This window comes from Phalangium opilio, unplaced genomic scaffold, assembly GCF_054372755.1.
Source record: "Phalangium opilio isolate 3A_F unplaced genomic scaffold, DU_Popi_V2 ptg000075l_1, whole genome shotgun sequence".
NCBI classification, from domain to species: domain Eukaryota; kingdom Metazoa; phylum Arthropoda; class Arachnida; order Opiliones; family Phalangiidae; genus Phalangium; species Phalangium opilio.
The window spans coordinates 847,887-867,146 of NW_028324184.1; the positions used below are offsets into that span (position 1 = coordinate 847,887).

A 19,260-nucleotide genomic window follows, 5' to 3' on the forward strand; every position below is an offset into this window, starting at 1 on the left:
GACCCAATTAACTATATCACGCGCTTGTGGCGCCATCCCGATGCAACCAAAGGAACTAAAAGAAAAAGTGTCCCACGCACCCCAATAGGCAAGGCCACTCTAGTGGTAATTTTCTCAACTCAATGGCTGTGACGTTTGAATGTTTCCAAAAAAAAAATGGAAATTTTTCGCAGTGAGTCACTCCATAGCCCACTCGATCACGCGAGGGCAGACTTTTTGTATGGTCGAGAACTCTACTCGACAGTCGACTTTTTATTCTTATATAGGAGGTAGTCTGTAGTGCTTAGCCGCGGTTTCTCTATTACGTTGGATTATTTTTGCCGGTCGATTTTTGTGTCGCGTTTTGTGGATAACTTAATCATTTAGGTAATTATGTTTTACTGTCTTTCAATAAATTACGAAGTTAAAATTTAGTGCATGCCATTGTATCAAATGATAAATATGGGATTGTCTTTATGGACAAATTGCAACATCATTCTTGTTAAGCCTTGGCCATCAGTCTCTGAAATTTCTAACGTGTCTCTGTTATGATATACGATACATATACATTCCATAAGCCATTATGTAATAGATAGGTTTTGGAGGTGGTAGGGCTGGAGAAAATTTCTCCCCCCCCCCCCCCATTTCTCTTAGCCATACCTTCAGTCCTCTGTAAGCAAACTTCAGCGGCTAAGAAAATTTTGTCAAATGTCAAGTAGTGACTGAAAACTATGTATGGTCTACCTTGACCTTTAATGAAATGGCATTGACGTATATCATTGAATTTTATTAATTCTAACTTGACAGTAATAAAATTGCAATCCACACTTAACATTCGGTGGTGAAAAACCACCTTAATATTTAAGCACCTGTTTTTAAGTGGAGGCACTTCGCGTATGAAAATTACACCTATAGATGTTAAAATTTATGTACTTCGATAGACAAGCTTAAAATTCCCTTTTGTACTAGTGACCTTTGATTTGCAGCCATTTAGCGCTTTTCTTTAGTTTCAAAGGATAAATTCGGAAATTACTAACAAAGAAACCGTGACACTGGGGCGCGAGGGGGGGGGGTAGAATACCCTAATGGCGGTCACGCCCCTGTATGTTGGTTTCTCTGTTTGTAATTTCCGAATTTGTCTATTAAGACACGTCTTAATCAGTTCATTATTACAAGTGTCGGCAAAATAACAAACCTCAAAAATTTAAGAATAAAATTTGAGTTTAAAGCAAACATCTAAGCCATAATTATGAAGATTTTGTTTTTAATTGCGTTCAGCATTATATTTTAGGTAAGCTAGTAATACCAAAGACTGTGCAAAGCTGCAGCTCATAAATGAAAGAAATTGTTTTTCCGAAGATTAGTTTAAATCTAACACAATTTAAAAAGAAATTATATATATATATATTTCAACTTATAACAGTGCATTATTTGTTTTTACGAGCTTTGCATAGTTGTTGGTATATCACTTATTATGTTCTAATTAGTTCAATTAATCTACTATTAACATTAACGGGGGCGTTAAATATCTCACATTCAAATTTAGACAATCTTTAAAAATAAGCACTTGTTTGCTTTGAAGAGTATCGAGGAACCAGGTGTTTAATTATTTAGGAAAAAACCACAATTAAAAATTAATTATTTGAAACATTATAATACACGGTACAAAATTTCAATAGTTTTTCAATACTGATATGTTTTGTAAAAACTATTATCGGGAAAAAATATTCGCGACGCGGGAATCTTTAGGCCTATTTCCGCGTCTCTCTCTCTCCATTGTGTAGGTATGATACTTCGCGAATTGCCGTGGTGACGTCACGAGCTCCGTAATGATTCCCCGTGACGCGTTAAGTTTTTCCCAGCTATTATTGAAAAGGATACAAATAGTATAGGGAGATATTTTTAAATTTCTTTTAAAAATTAATAAATTATCACAATTTTTTAACAATCATATTATATTAATATTAATAATTATAAACTCAAATTTAATTAGGTAGTAGATAGGATAAAAATAACAAAAGTGTTTAACAATAATCCCAAAAAAATGGAATTGTATTTTATAATAATATAACTGGCCATTTATTTGTTTCTATCGCGAATAAATGTTTATGGCCAATTTAGTAAATGACTATAGGCGGAAGTAGACTAACTCTAAGTTAATTAGTCTCCTTCGTTAAGGGTGTTTCTAGCTAGAGTGAGGTCGCGTGACGTAGTACTGCCAAGTTCTTATGCGTTAGAGTTAATCTACTTCTCTAAGAACAATTGTTATATAAATTCTATATTCTGGCACTCTTCTATAATTTATTAATTTGTTTTTAGAAAGTTTTAAATTTAAAATTTTTATAATTACCGCCTAACATTTGACTTTTAAAAGTTATAGTTATAGTTGGTTTATTTCTTTTGTTTCGTTAAAACGTTATAAAAGTTTTTTCGAAAAACGACAATTTTCTGAGCATTATATTTTATATCGGATTTTTTTGTTGCAAGTCATAAATTGTTTGAGCTAGGATTTTGAGGTGGAATTCCATTGGCGTTGTTCGTCAGTCTTAGTCCGTTGGGGATAGGAACGGGCGTAGATTTGCATTCCACAAACATTTCTAACCATATGGGACAGGATTTACTAACTGGTCCACCCCACGTCCAACCATTAGGTATGGCTAGATGGTGTAGGCCATCTTTCACGACTCCCCAAAATCCTGTTTGTTTAAAAATTAAAAAGAGATCGACGATTTAGTACCGGGGGGAATACTTTCTTAGGATAGTATGGAAAATACTGTATTTTTAGGTTTACCCGTAAGTAATTTATCCAGACTATCACTAATCCAAATTCTCGTACATTGCGCTTTTCCGTTTAGCACTGTTGACGTATTGGAAGGAACAAATTCTCTGAAACCCGGACAAGACGACGACTTGAATCCTGTTTCACGGATACATTAACATTTTAGGTAAATATGTCTCCGCGAGTTTCGGTCGCGTCTAGGGAACACTAACACTCGACAAACGCGCTCATTCGGGTCAATTTTACCTTTCTTAAATCCTTCGTAAAGGCCTGAAAGTTTACTTACTCTCAAACAAATAAATACAAAAGTATTTTCGCGTCATCGCGAGATTTTAAGAATTAGGATAGTTACCTTCAGTTTTGAGATACGAAGATTGCGATAACGCTTCTATCATTAATATATTTGATTCCACTAAAAAAGAGTAGTTTTTTTTAGCAAAGGGTTGTTGCGCTGTCCTTTTATTTTTCTTACTTGGAAATTTTTCCTTTATTAATTTGGCAAGCGCTTCTGGTTGGGATTGAGAAACGTCGGATAAGAGACAACTAACAACCATGAAATCCGAGCTTCCCATCTGAAGTTCGCGTAATTCGGAAATTAGTGATTATTCTACGTGAAAATTCCGTATCGAATCTTACTTTAAACCATCCGAGTAATATTTTACTCATCGGTGGGTCGTTTTCAGACGCGGGAGGGGGTAGGATTAATATCGAGGAATCTGTTAGTTTGAGACCGTGACTACTTTCAAAGAGAAAGCCACTGAAAACCTGAAATATTTGTGGAAATTAAATTTAATTCGTTACAACAAGGATTAAAGTAGTAAATCAATCACCTTGGATGATTTTTCAGTATCAATATTGTTGTTTATATTGGAAGTTGCGGGAATTGAGGCTTTCCATTTTCCTCTTTCACCTTCCCAACTTATCGTTTTGGGAAGGGTCGGTTCGTTTAATTCGGAGACAATCTGAAAGACAACATCGTTATTGGGAACTTAAGAGTCCAGTTATCTTCTAGAAGAATATTTTTCTTTACCGTATTTAAAGCTTCCTCGCTGCGTAGTTCGTGTAGGACTAGTAGACTTATTCTGCTCGAGGAATATCAATTTTTAGGACGTTAATCTTACATGATATTTACAACTTTGAATTTGAACTGACCCATTTTCGAGGATTGTTCGGCATATGACTTCTTGAACGCCTGGATTTTTTGATTTATCTACTGAAAAATCTCCTATATTCCACGTTGCTGCTCGAATGGCGGCTTTTCCATTTCTGGCGTTGTTAAATACGTCTTCGACGATGGGTCGCACGCTCTGCCTAAGTAGTATTCCGTACACTTCTTTAAGCAAAGATTCCGCTCCTTTTGGCGAGGAACTGCCCGGTGGTACTGATCTTGTTCGACGATGGCTCGAAGGGGTTTGTTTCAAAGATCCGTAACAAAAGGAAGCGTGGCTACTCAATCCAATCTTGTTTCCGTTGTTGTCTTCTTTCAAATTTGTTACTTGATTCGGAGGAGGTTTTTCCACGATCAAATTTGTTCTAATGGCCGATAATTTAGCCGGCGACATTCCTTTAACTTTTAAGATATCATTCGTGTTTGTAAACGGACCTTTTCTGTCTCGAAAATCGACTATATTGGCGGCTAATTCTTGGTCGACTCCTCTAATCGTCATCAGTTGAAAAACATTGGCGTTGTTGACGTTAACCATTTTAGCCGAGCTGGGCCGAAAAGAATGTCGGCCCGTAGTAAAAACGCTTCCGGTTTCCGAGGTTGGTAGAGATTCCAGCGACTGATTTCGCGACGAACATCGACTCGTACCTCCGTTTAAAAAACTGTTATTGTGCGGAACTCTTTTCTTGTAATTGATCGTAATTTCTCCTCGAAATAGTTCGAGTTTCGTGGCTCCGACACCCGTCACTAACGCTAAATCCTCGACTTTCTTGAACCCGCCGATGGCTTGTCGATATTCGACGATACTATGAGCCACTGTTCGATTAATCCCGGGTAAAGTCATAAGCTCTTCTTCCGTCGCTGTATTGATGTTTAACAATTCCCAACTGATGTCAGTTTCTTGAACGTTAAAAACGGCGCTCAAGTTTTTCTTTCTTAGTTGGCGATTAACTTTGCTTCTGATACTTCCGCGTAACGAGCCATTCCGACTTAGATTTTGATTTGGCCTGCTAGTTTGCTGGCCCATTTTGTAACGTAAATGTTATTTAACTAAAGCTATCGAATGAGTTTTGGTTTGGAAACGGAATTTTCAGGCAAGGTTGAAGTAATGGGAACATTCTTGAAAAACGTCGCTATCAAGGACATCATTTATATAAAACGAAAAACCGAGTAAAAACTGCGGCGCCCGGCGTTAATCTTTCTCCACTCTAGCTGCTGGAAGACCTTTGTGTGTTTTTTCTTTCCTCTAATTGTAAGAGATATTGGTTGTAAAATTTCGCAAGATTTCAATGCCCTAAAGAATAGAAGGATAAGACGGTATTTATCTAGCTCTACGACGACTGTAAAAGGAAAATTGAGATAAAATAATAGGGGGGGGGGGGAACATTACGAATATAAATTAATAGAGATAGCCCAAAACGTTTAGAAATCTTGTTTAGTCATATATTCTGATATTATTATTCCGTGGTTATAAACTACCAGTATTATAATGCCATGCAAAAATATATTAATTAACGCTCCTATTTTTATTAGATATTCAGTAGAGGGGGTGGAGTTTTTGCGTGATGACTTAATGTAACGCGTACGTCGGTTTAATTAATACAATTACTTTAATAGCCTTGGAATTAAATTATTTATAATTACCAGAGTCGTAAATTGCTGTTTAAAAGGAGTGAACTCCGTACTTCCTAAACTTAGTCTATCAGCTGTAATGAAATTAAACTTAAAAAGCTATTTACGCGTTATACATAATCTAGGTTTTTAACACACTGAGTAGAGGTTGTTCTCCTAGTGATTTTTGAACATCACTGGCTTCTCTCCTCGAGTGTCAGAGAAGGTAGCAGCGAGCGTAGTAGCAATTTGGAACAGCTGGGCGGGGTTTATCAATCATTGGTTTATCGAAAAATATCATTCCATTCTTCGCGATTTTTCAAAAATTGATAATCAATAATACCAACCAAAGTTTCGAGGAGTTAAATAATTAAATATATATTGAGACGACCCGAATTTCTAGTCTTATCCGATACAAAAATCGATGTAAGCTTTATTTTTTCCGTCTTTATAAGCCTTTGCGATTGCGAATAAAATTTGGCCCATTGCCCTGGCCGTGTCTGCGAGTTCTCAAGTTGTATCATGTAATTGCGCCGCTTTTTCTTATTTATTCTACTGGCATTTTTTTTCCAGAAGTAGAATGGCGAGTGACCAAACTAAATCTTTCCTTTACGCGTGGTGCGGCAAGCAAAAAGTTACGCCAAATTACGAATTTAAGAATGCTGGCTCGAAAAACAGGCCAAGATTTTTAGTCGAGGTATTTTTAAAATAACACGGATACGTTATTCTCCATTTCCCCCGGTTTTGTCGTGAAATTGAAGTTACCTTTGAATATTTTTAAGGTTCGAGTTGAAGGGTACAGTTACGTCGGGGTTGGTAACTCGACTAATAAAAAGGACGCGCAAACGAACGCCGCCCGTGATTTCTTGTTATATTTGGTTCGCTTAGGAAAAGTTAATCAAAATGAAGTCCCGATGGAAATCCCCGTAAATTTAATTGAAATTCGCGATATTACGTATCTCTGGTTTTGATTAAGTATTTAAATTTTCCGATTTTTAAGTCCGCCATACTCGAAGGCGGACCGGGTCTCGGTGATCAAGAAGGGCATAGAGCGAAAAATATTCCAAACCAAGTTCCAATACACCAAGGAGAGGATGGTGGAAATTTTTCCAACGCCTATGTACCTGTTAATGAAAATCGTGGCAACGATTATCTGGAGAGATTAGCCAATAAAAGAAAATTGGAAGAAGCCGAAGATTTAGATATCAATTCTAGTATTCATGGCAATTGGACTGTGGATAACGCTAAATCAAAATTGCATCAATTTATGCAAATGAATAAAATTAACGCCGAGTATAAATATAGTCAAGTCGGACCCGATCATAATAGGTGAAGTTGTATTCTTTATAGGCATATCTGTGTACGAAACCCCATTTCTTGATTAAGTCGAACGCTGGGGTGAAATTTTCTTTGAAACGGCGTTGAAAGAAGTGATTTTTACGATTTGCTTTTAAGGCCTTTGGAGAAATTGATGTGTAGCTCACCAGTCAACTTTCATTGACTGGTTCGCAAATTTTGTTTTGTTAAACAAAGGCCTGAAAGATTACCTAATTACCACGAAACGTTGTCAAGCCCGTGTTAATTACCATTGCTAAAAAAAATGAGCGACTGGTCCGCCATCATCGCGCTTATTCATATTGAAAATGTAAAGTAAGCTGATGAAGGCGGAAAAGTCGCGTTGTGCGAAATGAGATTGTATGACTACGGGCTTGATGATTAATGGAATTGTTTTATTTATGGTTCACCCCAGTGTCCGATTTATCACGTCACGCAATATTTTGGGTGTAAAACGGGTTTCAAAGTGTTTGTGGTTTTCATAATGGTAAGCCTTATTTACCTTTCGGTTTTGATTGAGGCGCTTTATCGAGGGTTTTTAATTCTTTCGAAACAGGAGTTTCTTAGCTGAGATGACGTTTTACGTCAAGAAACTTGGACGATGTAAATTTTTTAAAGTTATTAGATTTTTTTCGAGGTGGGGAATTATAAGATAGTTATTAATAGCGATTACTGGACGAGAACACGGATCTAATAAGCAACAAGCGTCCAAATCATGCGCTCTGTCGCTCGTACGACAGTTATTTCACTTGGGGATTATCGAAGCTTATACGGGACAAACGAAAAAAAAGGAAACGGATAAACTCCTTCCTTACGACGTTGCCGTTAGTCCCGAGCTTGAACAGGAACTAACTAACGTTTTGGATAATTTGGGGATTGAGTATGTTCAAGTTCCTCAGCAAGTTAATCCCGAAACTCCATTCGCTTTGAAGATTAGCCCTATTAAGGAAGAGCGTAGAATAAACGAACAAACTGGTCAAGGTGGCGTAGTTCCTTGGTCACCACCTCAACAAAATTGGAATCCCTGGACTAGTTGCAATATTGACGAAGGACCACTGGCAACTGTGAGTTAAGTTTTCATTCAAACGGTTGATTGGTTCTCGCGTTAAACAAAATGAATTTAGATGCCGTTGGATCGAATAAGTCGAGATTTGCAAGAAGCTTACAATGATCAGTTGCAAAATAATTCGAATACTCAAAGGGTATAACTATCCCTGACTGACGTAGTGTATTGCAAGCGCTCATTTTCTAGACTTTTTTAGATGATGAATGAACGGGCTGAGCTACCAGTTTGGCTAATAAAGAACGACATTTTAGACGCTATTGATCATAACTCGGTTGTTATTATCAGAGGAGCCACTGGTTGTGGCAAAACGACGCAAATTCCGCAATATATTCTCGACCATTACGTGGTTCAAGGACGCGGGGCTGAATGCTCTATCGTAGTGACCCAACCACGACGTATTAGCGCGGTTTCAGTCTCGGAAAGAATAGCCGAAGAAAGATGCGAAGATTTGGGGAATAGCACTGGTTACAGTGTTCGATTCGAGTCTTGTTTACCCAGACCTTACGGTGGTATTTTGTTCTGTACTGTCGGAGTCCTATTAAGGAAACTCGAAGCTGGTCTTAGAGGAGTTTCGCACGTTATTATTGACGAAATTCACGAAAGAGATGTTAATGTATGGTCAAGTTTAATGATAATTAATAATAATGTTTGAAGAGATAATCAATATTAACGGTTGTTAATACAGAGCGATTTTATTATGGTGGTTGTACGGGACATGATAAGAGCTTTCCCTCAGCTCAGAGTTATTCTTATGTCGGCAACCATTGATACGTCATTGTTTCAAGAGTATTTTAACGGATGCCCTATTATTGAAGTTGAAGGGAGGGCTTATCCAGTTGAGGGTTAGTTATTTATTTTGTTAAGCGTCACTTACTTATTTGAGACGAAATTAATTAATTCCGGTATATCTTGGAAATTGGAAATGCGTATGTAGAATACTTCTTGGAGGATTGCATTGAAATGGTGGGCTTTATTCCACCACCAAACTCCAGAAAGCGTCGACGTGATGAAGAACTTCCCGATGACGATCAAGATGTATGTAACTATTTATTACTAATTACTTTTTTGTTTACAGCGAAGAATGAAAATAGTAAACGATATATTGTAAACAGGAAGACTTAAACAAAGTGTGTAGTAATGATTACTCGCCCGCCACCAGAGCTTCAATGGCTCAATTAAGCGAGAAAGAAACGTCTTTTGAAATTATCGAAGCCCTTTTGCTACATATTAAGAATAATAAACCACCCGGTGATAATGGAGCTGTCTTAATATTCTTACCCGGTTGGAATCTTATATTCGCCTTAATGAGACATTTGCAACAACATCCCGTTTTTGGACAAAATTCTTATTTGATCTTACCCCTGCATTCTCAAATCCCGCGCGAAGAACAGCACAAAGTCTTTAGACCCGTTAATCCTGGCGTTACTAAGGTGATTTTATCCACCAATATCGCTGAAACCTCTATTACTATCAATGACGTGGTGTACGTTATTGATTCTTGCAAGTAAGGACGTACCTTTTGGTTAGAATTCAAGATGGGCGTTACTTAATTCTTCCAATGAAAAATTGTAGGGCTAAGATGAAATTATTTACTTCCCATAATAATATGACGAACTACGCCACTGTCTGGGCGTCTAAGACTAATTTAGAACAAAGAAAGGGTCGAGCGGGTCGGGTCAGGGCTGGAGTTTGTTACCATCTTTGCAGTAAAGCTAGATTCGACAAGTAAGCTCTCGCTTACGCGTACGTTATGACCCGTGTGACGTTATTTTAACTTAGGTTGGATAACTACACGACTCCCGAGATATTCCGAACTCCGTTACACGAAATATCTTTGGCTATTAAGTTATTAAGACTCGGTGATATCAGCACCTTCTTGGGACGAGCTTTAGAGCCTCCTCCAATTGACGCGGTGATTGAGTCCGAGGTTATTTTGAGAGAAATGGGTGCTCTAGATAGAAGTTCGGAATTGACGCCTCTGGGAAGAATTTTGGCTCGATTACCTCTCGAACCTCGTTTGGGAAAGATGATCATTATCGGATGTATTTTCTCTTGCGCCGACGCCTTAACTTGTATCGTGGCTAATGGTACCTCGTCTTCGGAACCATTCGACTCTGTTTTCCCCAAAAGACTGCGATGGATTCACCACAGATTTGCCGGAAGTCGTTGGAGCGATCATTTAACTATGTTAAACGCTTTTATCCAATGGGAGGAAGCTAGAATGCACGGTGAAATGTCCGAGCAAAGTTTCTGCGACCAATTTTCCGTTTCTTTACCAACTATGAGGGTTACCGCTGACGCGAAAGTGCGTTGCGTTTCTCGCTAAGGCTCTTCCTAAAATACGATGGAAGGATAAATAAATAATTATTTATTTTATAGAATCAATTAAAAGAACTTCTCCAATCAGCTGGATTTCCCGAAGAGTCAATGGGCACTCAATATTACGTTTTTAATGGACCAGATCCGCGACTCGATATTGTTACTTCGCTTCTAGTCATGGGAAACTATCCGAATATTTGTTTCCATAAAGAAAAGAGGAAGGTTTTGACCACGGAAGGGAAATCCGCCTTGATTCACAAAACATCTGTGAACTGCACAAATCTTCCTACAAAATTTCCGTGTCCATTCTTTGTTTTTGGTGAAAAGGTAATGATGGAAATTTACCTATGTTTCTTTATAGTTCTGAGGTTTTACCGTCGTAATTCTTGTCCTAGATTCGAACCAGAGCGGTTTCGTGCAAAACTATGACTATGATTACCCCTTTACAACTTTTGCTCTTTGGTTGCACCAGAGTGGATCTTATCGATGGTATTGTTGTTGTTGATAAATGGATCAATTTGAAAATGTCTCCCGAATTGGCGGCGAAAATTGTAGCGCTACAACCCGCTGTTGAAAAACTAGTCAGAGACGCCGCTAGTGATCCTGATTCTCTAACCGAACCTATTCCTGATAACATGATGATTGTAGATATTGTTCGAAAACTGAGTCGTTCGGACGCCGCCAGATATGGACTAGAAGATGAAGAATGGTAAGTGTGTGTTGTAGACTCGGTTCGGAGCCTCCGAAATGAACTAGGCCCATGCATGTCAAATTTTATGTGGGGAAATATCCAGTTTGTTAAGGAAAATATTTTCACCATAGATGGCGCTTATATTACCGTTGTGACAGGGGTCTTCCTTAAATTATCGATGATATTTTAGGGGTCAGTCATAAAATTTTTATGATAGAGAAACGTTTCATCCTAAAATTAACGTAAATGTTTTTGGGGCTATTCACTTTTTATTGAATCTTTCGGTTAGATTGTATTGATGACAACAAAATAAATTATTTCAATTAAAATAATTCAGTAAGGGTAATAAAAACGTATACTTACAATCCGCGACCTTGGCCCAAATACTTAAGCAGTCGACAGGGTCACGGCTTTAAGCTTTGTTTATTTTACGGTAATATAAGCGCCCCCAAGCGTAAAACCACGGCGAACTAAATTGGTTAAAAAAATATTCTCGCTTAGGGACACGCATGGGCCTAGTTCATTTCGGAGGCTCCGCTCGGTTGTTCCCGCCATCGAAGTCTTAATCTCAAAGATTTGCTTTATTTTCAGTGATGGACCTTCACCGGCTAAGTCTCCTAGATTGAGTGGTAATTTAAGATCTCGCGGGGGAGGGGGAGGTTTTGGTGGAGGTAGTAATAATAATTACGGAAGTAGCGGTAGTTACGGAGGTGGAAGTAGTTATGGAGGGGGTTGGAATAATTCTTCCGGAGGTGGTAACAGTTACGGGGGAGGTGGTTATGGAGGTGGAAATCGCGGTGGTGGGTATGGAGGTGGATATGGCCGCGGGGGAGGTGGTTATGGAGGTGGAAATCGTGGTGGAGGTTTTGGAGGACGTGGAGGTTACAGGGGAGGATATTAAGTAGAGATGTGCAACCCGCAAACCTCTAATTATTAAGTAATTCGTTTGTAGAAGTTCAAACAAATTATTGATTGTAGTTGTTTTTTTTTTTTTTTTTGATAAATGTATGAATTGAATATGATGTAACATTTTTTTTTTATTTACACACATTGTAAATGTTTTAAAAACCATTAAAGACTGTGCATTTTATAAAATAAAATTGCGTATTAAATGTTTTTAACATACAGAGGGTGGTTTACTCTTAACCCGAAACTAATCAATACTCGACTTCTATTACGTGATCTAATCAATAATGTTTAGCAGGGTAAAATGTCAGCCATGGGCTACTTTTCAAAACTATACCTTCTAATTTTACCTTAACTTAAAGTCGCCAAAGCCTTTTTATACGCGCACCTTATCGTATTATGAGTTAGTAAATATGTATCGGAAATACTTCTGCGCCGAGGTACCCGACCAAATTTCGAAACTTGCAGGGCTCGTACGGAACCTGGATAACCTGGAAAACCTGGATAAGTCAGGGATATGGAAAATAGGGGAAAAAGTCAGGGATATGGAAAATAGGGGAATAAGTCAGGGATTTAAAATATTTTCCTAAAAAGTCAGGGATATGTCAGGGATTTCGTTTGGTATATCAAACCATGCTTCAAGCTATTCTAAATATGAGCCAGGTGTGAAAAGTGGGCTCTGGGCTGTAACCTTAAAATGGTCAGGGATATTGCGAAAATTTGGTCAGGGATAACCTGGAAAAGTCAGGGATTTTCAATGTAAAAATTTCGTACGAACCCTGGAAAGCCTTAAAACTGGGTTGGTTTGTAAATTTTATTTTTATTCAGGTTGTTATATTTCTTCTATTATCGCACGTTGGATGGAATGGTCCATCAACAACGTTACTCTCTTGTTCGTACGAAGATTCTCAGATTGTACAACTTTTAATTGAAAAAGTATGGGTGTGAATTTTAATTGGCTTAGCTCGGAGACGTTAATCGGCGAATTTCCCATTTATTCCAGAAAGTTTTACCCATTTTAAATCGTTACCGAGCTTCTTTGCCGTTGGATTGCCCGTTTCATAGTAAAAGAGATATTTTTGGTTGGCCAAAGCGTAATCTATTCACTGTTTCGACTGAGCCTTACGCGTCGGCCGATTTGGATCATAATGGCAATTGGCTTTGTCCCATGTGTGGCCAAAAGCTTAATTGCGAAGAAAATGGTCTCATCAAAAGCGTGGAACACATTTATATATCCTCTAATGGGGATGAAGACGCTGTTTGCCTGGCTAGCTATTGCGACATCATGAGATGCGAAGTTATGAGCAAGAAATTAAAAGGGGACAAATTGAAACGAAAGAGCAACGAAATTGCCATAAGAACAAAGAAACAACAAAAGCTAGAGATTGAATACAAGGAAAAGGCGCAATTTTCCGATCAGGCAAAGAAGAAGTTTACGAATAGAGGACCTTGTGATCCGAAAAAGATGGAATATTTAATGGAACGGTGCAGGGCGGTTATTCGACAATGCACGGTTGGCTTGCTTATTAATTTATCAGTTAAAGATTTTGAAGATATAGAAGGTAAGTCACGGCAGAGACCTGCACGGGCCGAGTTTTTCAGGCCCGACCCAAGCCCGGCCCGGTTTTAGAATTTTGAATAAGCCCGAAACCCGGCCCGAGTCCGAGTACATAGTTGGTTTTTCGGCCCGGCCCGTTACATGCATTAACCAAGCCCGGCCCGACACATTGAATGAATTGAACAGGCCCGGCCCGGCCCGTTACACGTAGTTCAGTTGTAATTTTTATATCTTTTTACATAAAATCAATGATTTGAATTCATATTTGCTTTAGCGTCGTGTATTATTCATTTCTTTTGATAACTGTTCGTCACATTTGTTCTTAGAAGCTTATAGGTACTCATTTAAATAATCTTTCATTTGAACTTTGGATTAAATGAGAATCAAGTTCGGCCCGGCCCGGCCCGTTAACTTCCAAAATTTTAAAAGCCCGACCCGGCCCGGCCCGTTAACTTCCAAAATTTTAAAAGCCCGACCCGGCCCGGCCCGTTAATTTCCAAAATTTTGAAAGCCCGGCCCGTGCAGGACTCTGAGTCACGGCGCGTAAAGAAACTCCTAACCGCTCCCGGAGGAACGTAAAGACATTTAATTATAATTTCTATAGATGAAATGAACAAAGCTATCTGTTCTTATTTAACATGCGAAAAATTTTGGGATGATAATATCACCGAGGTTCGACACGTTGCCGTTTATTTATGTTTAATTCTGGGAATTGTTATCGTTGGTGGATTTTGTTTATGTTACTACATTGTTTGGATTCTTTTTGGGTAAGAAATTTAAAGAATTTAAGTTAAAAAAAAATGTTTAACTAACGTTATATTTAATTAATCAGGGCTCTACCGCACGAAGAACAACAATACATGCAGAACAAACACGATCGACGACCCGGCGACGCGTGGTGTAATGATATTTACTCTAATAATAAGAATGGTGGTACGTCGTATCTCTCCAACGGTGGTCCTCACGTTTACCAATGGGCCCCAATGAGAACTGAATGCGCGAATCAAGACCAACTACTTTTCAGACGGTGATAAGAGTACTCGTTCCAAATCTCTACATCTATTTATAGTCTGAGGCTAGTCATCGTAATACCAGAAGTATATAATAGTTATCCCCTTCTGGTAATACTTAATACAATCACTATTTTACGTAATTTCCATCCAGTTAATATATATAGAGGAGAAGTCTTATAGTTGAAATTTTCCGTATAGTATCTGATACATCAGGGAGACTAAAGTTGGATTTTAAGATATTAATCGATAATAGAAATATATCTAGGAATATTATTATCAAAAGGCGGGATACTTATGGTTATAATAGCTATATAGTTTTTGAAATTGAATCCCGTAGCGTAGAGACGCATTGTAAATTAATTTAACGATAGAGTTTCTACGAGGTAGTAGAGTAAAAATTCATGTCCTAAATTGGTGCGGAAGCGGATATGTACAGCCTACAACTAAACAAAGCCTTCTTACAGTTTAAATCTAACGTTTCACGACATAAAATTACTCAATTAAAAGACATATTTAAAGTATCACGCGGATTTAACCCTTTAGCGAGTTATTTTAATACTTTTACCCCAAATTTTAAATGATATTACATCATTTATTCTTTATTAATTCATATTAATCAGAATTTTATTATATTTTTAAATTGAGGGTGAAGAGGAAAATCAAGTGATTTTTTATCGATTCTTCTACTAATTTTAAGACCAGTCTGCATAGTCAAACATTCGGGAAATACCAGCTCCGAATGATTTTAAAATTCAAATTAGGTTCGGATTTTAAGGATAATTTTAAATAAGCCCCTCCGACCAATCGCGTAACGCCCTGCCTTTTTGTTAACAAAATTCTCATGGCACGCTCTATGTCTCGCGCCACGATTGTCACGTCGCGCGCCTAATTTTATCAAATCTCGTGATAAATTTCATTCGACACGGAACGTGCCACGAGAATTTTGTTAATAAAAAGGCAGGGCGTTACGCGATTGGCCGGCAGTCCTTGTTTAAAATTATCCTTAAAATCTGAACCTAATTTGAATTTTAAAATCATTCGGAGCTGGTATTTCCTGAATGTTTCACTATGCAGACTGGTCTTATAGTAAGTAGAAGAATCGATTAAAAATCACTTGATTTTCTACTTCACCCTCCCTTTAATGAAAAATATAATTCCAGGGTGCGTAGATGTTAATTTAAAAATAAGTTATTTGGTTTGAAGGTAGGTGCTAGTGCGGGTAGATAAGTTATAAAATGAAACATAGTCCAGTCATAATGCGTCATTTATTATAATATTTTCCGAAACGAGATTGTGATATAATTATTTTTTTCCCATATGAAAATTCATCCGAGCCTATAAATACAAAAAACTATAAAGTTCAACCTTAATACGAGCTATTTACATAATGTTGGTTGAAATTTCGTAATAATAATAATAATAATAATAATAAGAAACACTTAAATTTTTTAATATAATGAACATTAAAAAATAATCTTGTATATCCCATATTGCAGTGTTAAAGCTCCTCTAAACCACAAAGAACAAATGTTAAATTAAGTCTCCCATTTTAATTATATTCGTGTAAAATGGATGAAATTTTGTGAAATTAAATCAAAAATAGGTGAAATTTTCGCTGCGTATTTGAATAATATTAAATTGTTATACAATTTCTCCTAAATCATAATGTCAACTAGCGGGAGTGACGTAGCAATGATTGTTTGAATCATTCTCGATGATTTCCTTTTCTTTTAGGACTACTACGTAATCGTCCAACCAATAAAAGTACTGGTCAATATCGCCTTCGGACAAATAGGGTAGTTTAGTCCATCTAACAACTTCTAAACCAAGAGGCGTGAATAGATTCTCAACTAGTTGATTGAACTGTGGTTCTGGTAATGTCTCATTCCCAATGTTGATCTCTTCATTTGGTTGGTGGGTTTTGGCTAAAACATTTTGAGTTAAATATATAGAGTGCTGTCAGAAGCGCCGGTGTGACGTCACCCATGCTGTTTTCCCATAAAGAAAAAAACGGTAACTGTCATGGCCGCCCATTGCTAAAGGCAGACTCGTGACGTTTAACCTTGGATCTGACGTCTCAACTGACAGCACTCTATAGAGTGCTGTCAGAAGCGCCGGTGTGACGTCACCCATGCTGTTTTCCCATAAAGAAAAAACGGTAACTGTCATGGCCGCCCATTGCTAAAGGCAGACTCGTGACGTTTAACCTTGGATCTGACGTCACAACTGACGGCACTCTATAATAGAGTGCTGTCAGAAGCGCCGGTGTGACGTCACCCATGCTGTTTTCCCATAAAGAAAAAACGGCAACTGTCATGGCCGCCCATTGCTAAAGGCAGACTCGTGACGTTTAACCTTGGATCTGACGTCACAACTGACGGCACTCTATAATAGAGTGCTGTCAGAAGCGCCGGTGTGACGTCACCCATGCTGTTTTCCCATAAAGAAAAAACGGCAACTGTCATGGCCGCCCATTGCTAAAGGCAGACTCGTGACGTTTAACCTTGGATCTGACGTCACAACTGACGGCACTCTATAATAGAGTGCTGTCAGAAGCGCCGGTGTGACGTCACCCATGCTGTTTTCCCATAAAGAAAAAACGGTAACTGTCATGGCCGCCCATTGCTAAAGGCAGACTCGTGACGTTTAACTTTGGATCTGACGTCACAACTGACAGCACTCTATAGTGCTGTCAGAAGCGCCAGTGTGACGTCACCCATGCTGTTTTCCCATAAAGAAAAAACGGTAACTGTCATGGCCGCCCATTGCTAAAGGCAGACTCGTGACGTTTAACCTTGGATCTGACGTCACAACTGACGGCACTCTATAATAGAGTGCTGTCAGAAGCGCCGGTGTGACGTCACCCATGCTGTTTTCCCATAAAGAAAAAACGGCAACTGTCATGGCCGCCCATTGCTAAAGGCAGACTCGTGACGTTTAACCTTGGATCTGACGTCACAACTGACGGCACTCTATAATAGAGTGCTGTCAGAAGCGCCGGTGTGACGTCACCCATGCTGTTTTCCCATAAAGAAAAAACGGCAACTGTCATGGCCGCCCATTGCTAAAGGCAGACTCGTGACGTTTAACCTTGGATCTGACGTCACAACTGACGGCACTCTATAATAGAGTGCTGTCAGAAGCGCCGGTGTGACGTCACCCATGCTGTTTTCCCATAAAGAAAAAACGGTAACTGTCATGGCCGCCCATTGCTAAAGGCAGACTCGTGACGTTTAACTTTGGATCTGACGTCACAACTGACAGCACTCTATAGTGCTGTCAGAAGCGCCAGTGTGACGTCACCCATGCTGTTTTCCCATAAAGAAAAAACGGTAACTGTCATGGCCGCCCATTGCTAAAGGCAGACTCGTGACGTTTAACCTTGGATCTGACGTCACAACTATAAGGTTAGCCCACAAACACGGTTTCATCGTCAAACAACGTACACTTACCAGATTCCACGTATTGATAAAAAGGCAATACTACCGCCAGGATGATCAGACCTGTTTTTGGTTTTAATCTTGATTTCATTTGGTTTAGAAGAGTTATTGGTTTATCACAGCGATCGAGTACATTCAAGCAACTGATGACATCGTATTGGTAAGAGTTTCGATACCAGGAATCAATGTTCAAGACCCTAAAATAATTTAATTTAATTCAACTAAGTTTGTTCATTAATTGTTGTTTGACAGAAAAATTAACCTACTGATATCCTCTTTTTCCCAATATCCTTCTCATGACCCCAGACATTTCCGTCACGTGAACATTGTGAAAATGAGGTGCTAAATTCTTGGTGACCGCGCCGTCACCAGCACCGATATCAAGGAGATAATTTAGTTTATAATTATAATGGGAAAGACTAAGCAAATTTTGGACTTGAGCTTTAGAAAAGACGAACATGGAACCCCGACCCAAGAATCTACGATAACGCTTCAATCAATATTTAATTGTAGAAAAAGGTTGAATAAAAAAGACTCGTACCCATTGGCGGATGTTTTTGTCATGAACAAACACAAGAAAACTTTGGCAACTGCGTGGAATAAGTGAGTGAATATCCAGTCAGATTTTTCATAGCAACGTTCGAGAAACTCTTCAGATTCTTCATCAAAATGGCTATGAAGGAATGACTTTCGAAGATCTTCGGGCTGAATAAGATCCAAGTTGCACTTGTACCACTAAACGTAAGTAAGATTAATTATCCCTAGATTTCGTTATGTAATGGTGTTAATTAAAGAGACTGGCAAAGAGAATAATTCTCTGAAATAAAAAGGTGAAACTGAGGCATGAATCTGTTGTTGCCTTGTCAGTTGTCAACTTGTCACCCGTCAAGCGCGGGAACATCGTTCTGAGAAGTGTTCCCCTATAGAGAGTTTTTTTTTATCGCTCATTTGACAAATGACAATTAATAATATTTATTTCGTAACCGACGTTACTGGCAACCACAGAGACGTAAAAACCTATGTGAAGTGGTTAATTGCCAATCCCTTGCCCAATGATTCCTATTAGGGGTGTTAAAAAGACCAACCAATGTTTTATCATAATTTCGTAAATTTTCTTCTTTCTGTATTCGTTCATACAAAGCCCTAGCTAATGAACTACGAAACAAGGGCCGATAGCCCAATGCCATAATTTTAATTTATATTAAACTATTTATATTTATGTAAAATGACCATAAATCGTAAAGACTCTCAGATCCTAAACTCCCTCAAGAGAGTCAAGACTGAAGAGATAAGCATATGGAATGGAGATCAGAATCAGATAAGACGACGTTGAAGTTGGGTCTCAAGGATTAACATTGCATGTCAGGGACACCGTGGGAATTGGTCAGGGACACCGTG

At 38.4% G+C, this 19,260-nt stretch overlaps 4 protein-coding genes across 9 annotated transcripts; 2 read left to right on the top strand and 2 right to left on the bottom strand.

Moving 5' to 3' along the window:
* Window positions 1-314: 314 nt before the first annotated feature.
* On the top strand, window positions 315-12,045 carry mle (dosage compensation regulator mle). Of its 5 annotated transcripts, XM_089844216.1 has the most exons (17): window positions 316-366; window positions 2,835-2,924; window positions 6,108-6,231; window positions 6,317-6,460; window positions 6,535-6,863; window positions 7,426-7,472; window positions 7,536-7,933; window positions 7,994-8,071; window positions 8,132-8,548; window positions 8,621-8,777; window positions 8,870-8,970; window positions 9,048-9,439; window positions 9,508-9,660; window positions 9,715-10,240; window positions 10,315-10,581; window positions 10,650-10,963; window positions 11,537-12,045. In XM_089844216.1, exons 3-17 carry the CDS (start codon window positions 6,115-6,117, stop codon window positions 11,844-11,846), a joined length of 3,750 nt encoding a protein of 1,249 aa, XP_089700342.1. In that variant the 5' UTR covers window positions 316-366; window positions 2,835-2,924; window positions 6,108-6,114; the 3' UTR covers window positions 11,847-12,045. The 5 variants fall into 5 exon arrangements, with proteins under 5 accessions (XP_089700345.1, XP_089700344.1, XP_089700342.1 ...); XM_089844217.1 differs by lacking the exons at window positions 316-366; window positions 2,835-2,924 and adding an exon at window positions 5,821-5,960; XM_089844219.1 differs by lacking the exons at window positions 6,108-6,231; window positions 6,317-6,460; window positions 6,535-6,863 and adding an exon at window positions 7,285-7,356 and having other exon boundaries at window positions 315-366.
* Window positions 745-5,206, bottom strand: LOC149658633 (endonuclease/exonuclease/phosphatase family domain-containing protein 1-like). 2 transcript variants are annotated; one of them, XM_089844223.1, is made up of 8 exons: window positions 3,911-4,950; window positions 3,789-3,840; window positions 3,589-3,720; window positions 3,395-3,523; window positions 3,231-3,330; window positions 3,111-3,170; window positions 2,771-2,896; window positions 745-2,675 (listed from the first exon to the last, which is right to left on the bottom strand). In XM_089844223.1, exons 1-8 carry the CDS (start codon window positions 4,948-4,950, stop codon window positions 2,467-2,469), a joined length of 1,848 nt encoding a protein of 615 aa, XP_089700349.1. In that variant the 3' UTR covers window positions 745-2,466. The 2 variants fall into 2 exon arrangements, with proteins under 2 accessions (XP_089700349.1, XP_089700348.1); XM_089844222.1 differs by having other exon boundaries at window positions 3,111-3,330; window positions 3,911-5,206.
* A 119-nt stretch (window positions 12,046-12,164) lies between the features above and the next one.
* LOC149658634 (uncharacterized) lies at window positions 12,165-16,034 on the top strand. Its single transcript, XM_089844235.1, has 5 exons — window positions 12,165-12,291; window positions 12,680-12,787; window positions 12,855-13,413; window positions 14,014-14,176; window positions 14,242-16,034. The coding sequence occupies exons 1-5, from the start codon at window positions 12,265-12,267 to the stop codon at window positions 14,438-14,440; spliced, it is 1,056 nt and encodes a 351-aa protein (XP_089700361.1). The 5' UTR covers window positions 12,165-12,264; the 3' UTR covers window positions 14,441-16,034.
* LOC149658635 (protein-L-histidine N-pros-methyltransferase) lies at window positions 15,669-19,092 on the bottom strand. The gene is made up of 5 exons (XM_089844239.1): window positions 18,948-19,092; window positions 18,404-18,597; window positions 18,129-18,341; window positions 17,875-18,059; window positions 15,669-16,347 (listed from the first exon to the last, which is right to left on the bottom strand). Exons 1-5 carry the CDS (start codon window positions 19,047-19,049, stop codon window positions 16,091-16,093), a joined length of 951 nt encoding a protein of 316 aa, XP_089700365.1. The 5' UTR covers window positions 19,050-19,092; the 3' UTR covers window positions 15,669-16,090.
* Window positions 19,093-19,260: the final 168 nt, after the last annotated feature.

Bases quoted from the DNA above. Each gene is read 5' to 3' on its own strand.
- LOC149658635 (XM_089844239.1), bottom strand. From the start codon at position 19,049: ATGGCATTGGGCTATCGGCCCTTGTTTCGTAGTTCATTAGCTAGGGCT. The intron at 18,342-18,403 runs GTACGAGTCTTT...GCGTTATCGTAG, and splicing joins ACAAAAACATCCGCCAATGG to ATTCTTGGGTCGGGGTTCCA. The intron at 18,060-18,128 runs GTAGGTTAATTT...AAATTATTTTAG, and splicing joins TTGGGAAAAAGAGGATATCA to GGTCTTGAACATTGATTCCT.
- LOC149658634 (XM_089844235.1), top strand. From the start codon at position 12,265: ATGTATCGGAAATACTTCTGCGCCGAG. The intron at 12,788-12,854 runs GTATGGGTGTGA...CATTTATTCCAG, and splicing joins TACAACTTTTAATTGAAAAA to AAAGTTTTACCCATTTTAAA. The intron at 14,177-14,241 runs GTAAGAAATTTA...TTAATTAATCAG, and splicing joins ATTGTTTGGATTCTTTTTGG to GGCTCTACCGCACGAAGAAC.
- mle (XM_089844216.1), top strand. From the start codon at position 6,115: ATGGCGAGTGACCAAACTAAATCTTTCCTTTACGCGTGGTGCGGCAAG. The intron at 6,461-6,534 runs GTAAATTTAATT...CCGATTTTTAAG, and splicing joins AAGTCCCGATGGAAATCCCC to TCCGCCATACTCGAAGGCGG. The intron at 7,473-7,535 runs GTAAATTTTTTA...AGTTATTAATAG, and splicing joins CGTCAAGAAACTTGGACGAT to CGATTACTGGACGAGAACAC.
- LOC149658633 (XM_089844222.1), bottom strand. From the start codon at position 4,950: ATGGGCCAGCAAACTAGCAGGCCAAATCAAAATCTAAGTCGGAATGGC. The intron at 3,841-3,910 runs GTCAGTTCAAAT...TTCCTCGAGCAG, and splicing joins CGAACAATCCTCGAAAATGG to AATAAGTCTACTAGTCCTAC. The intron at 3,331-3,394 runs GTAAGATTCGAT...CGCGAACTTCAG, and splicing joins TATTACTCGGATGGTTTAAA to ATGGGAAGCTCGGATTTCAT.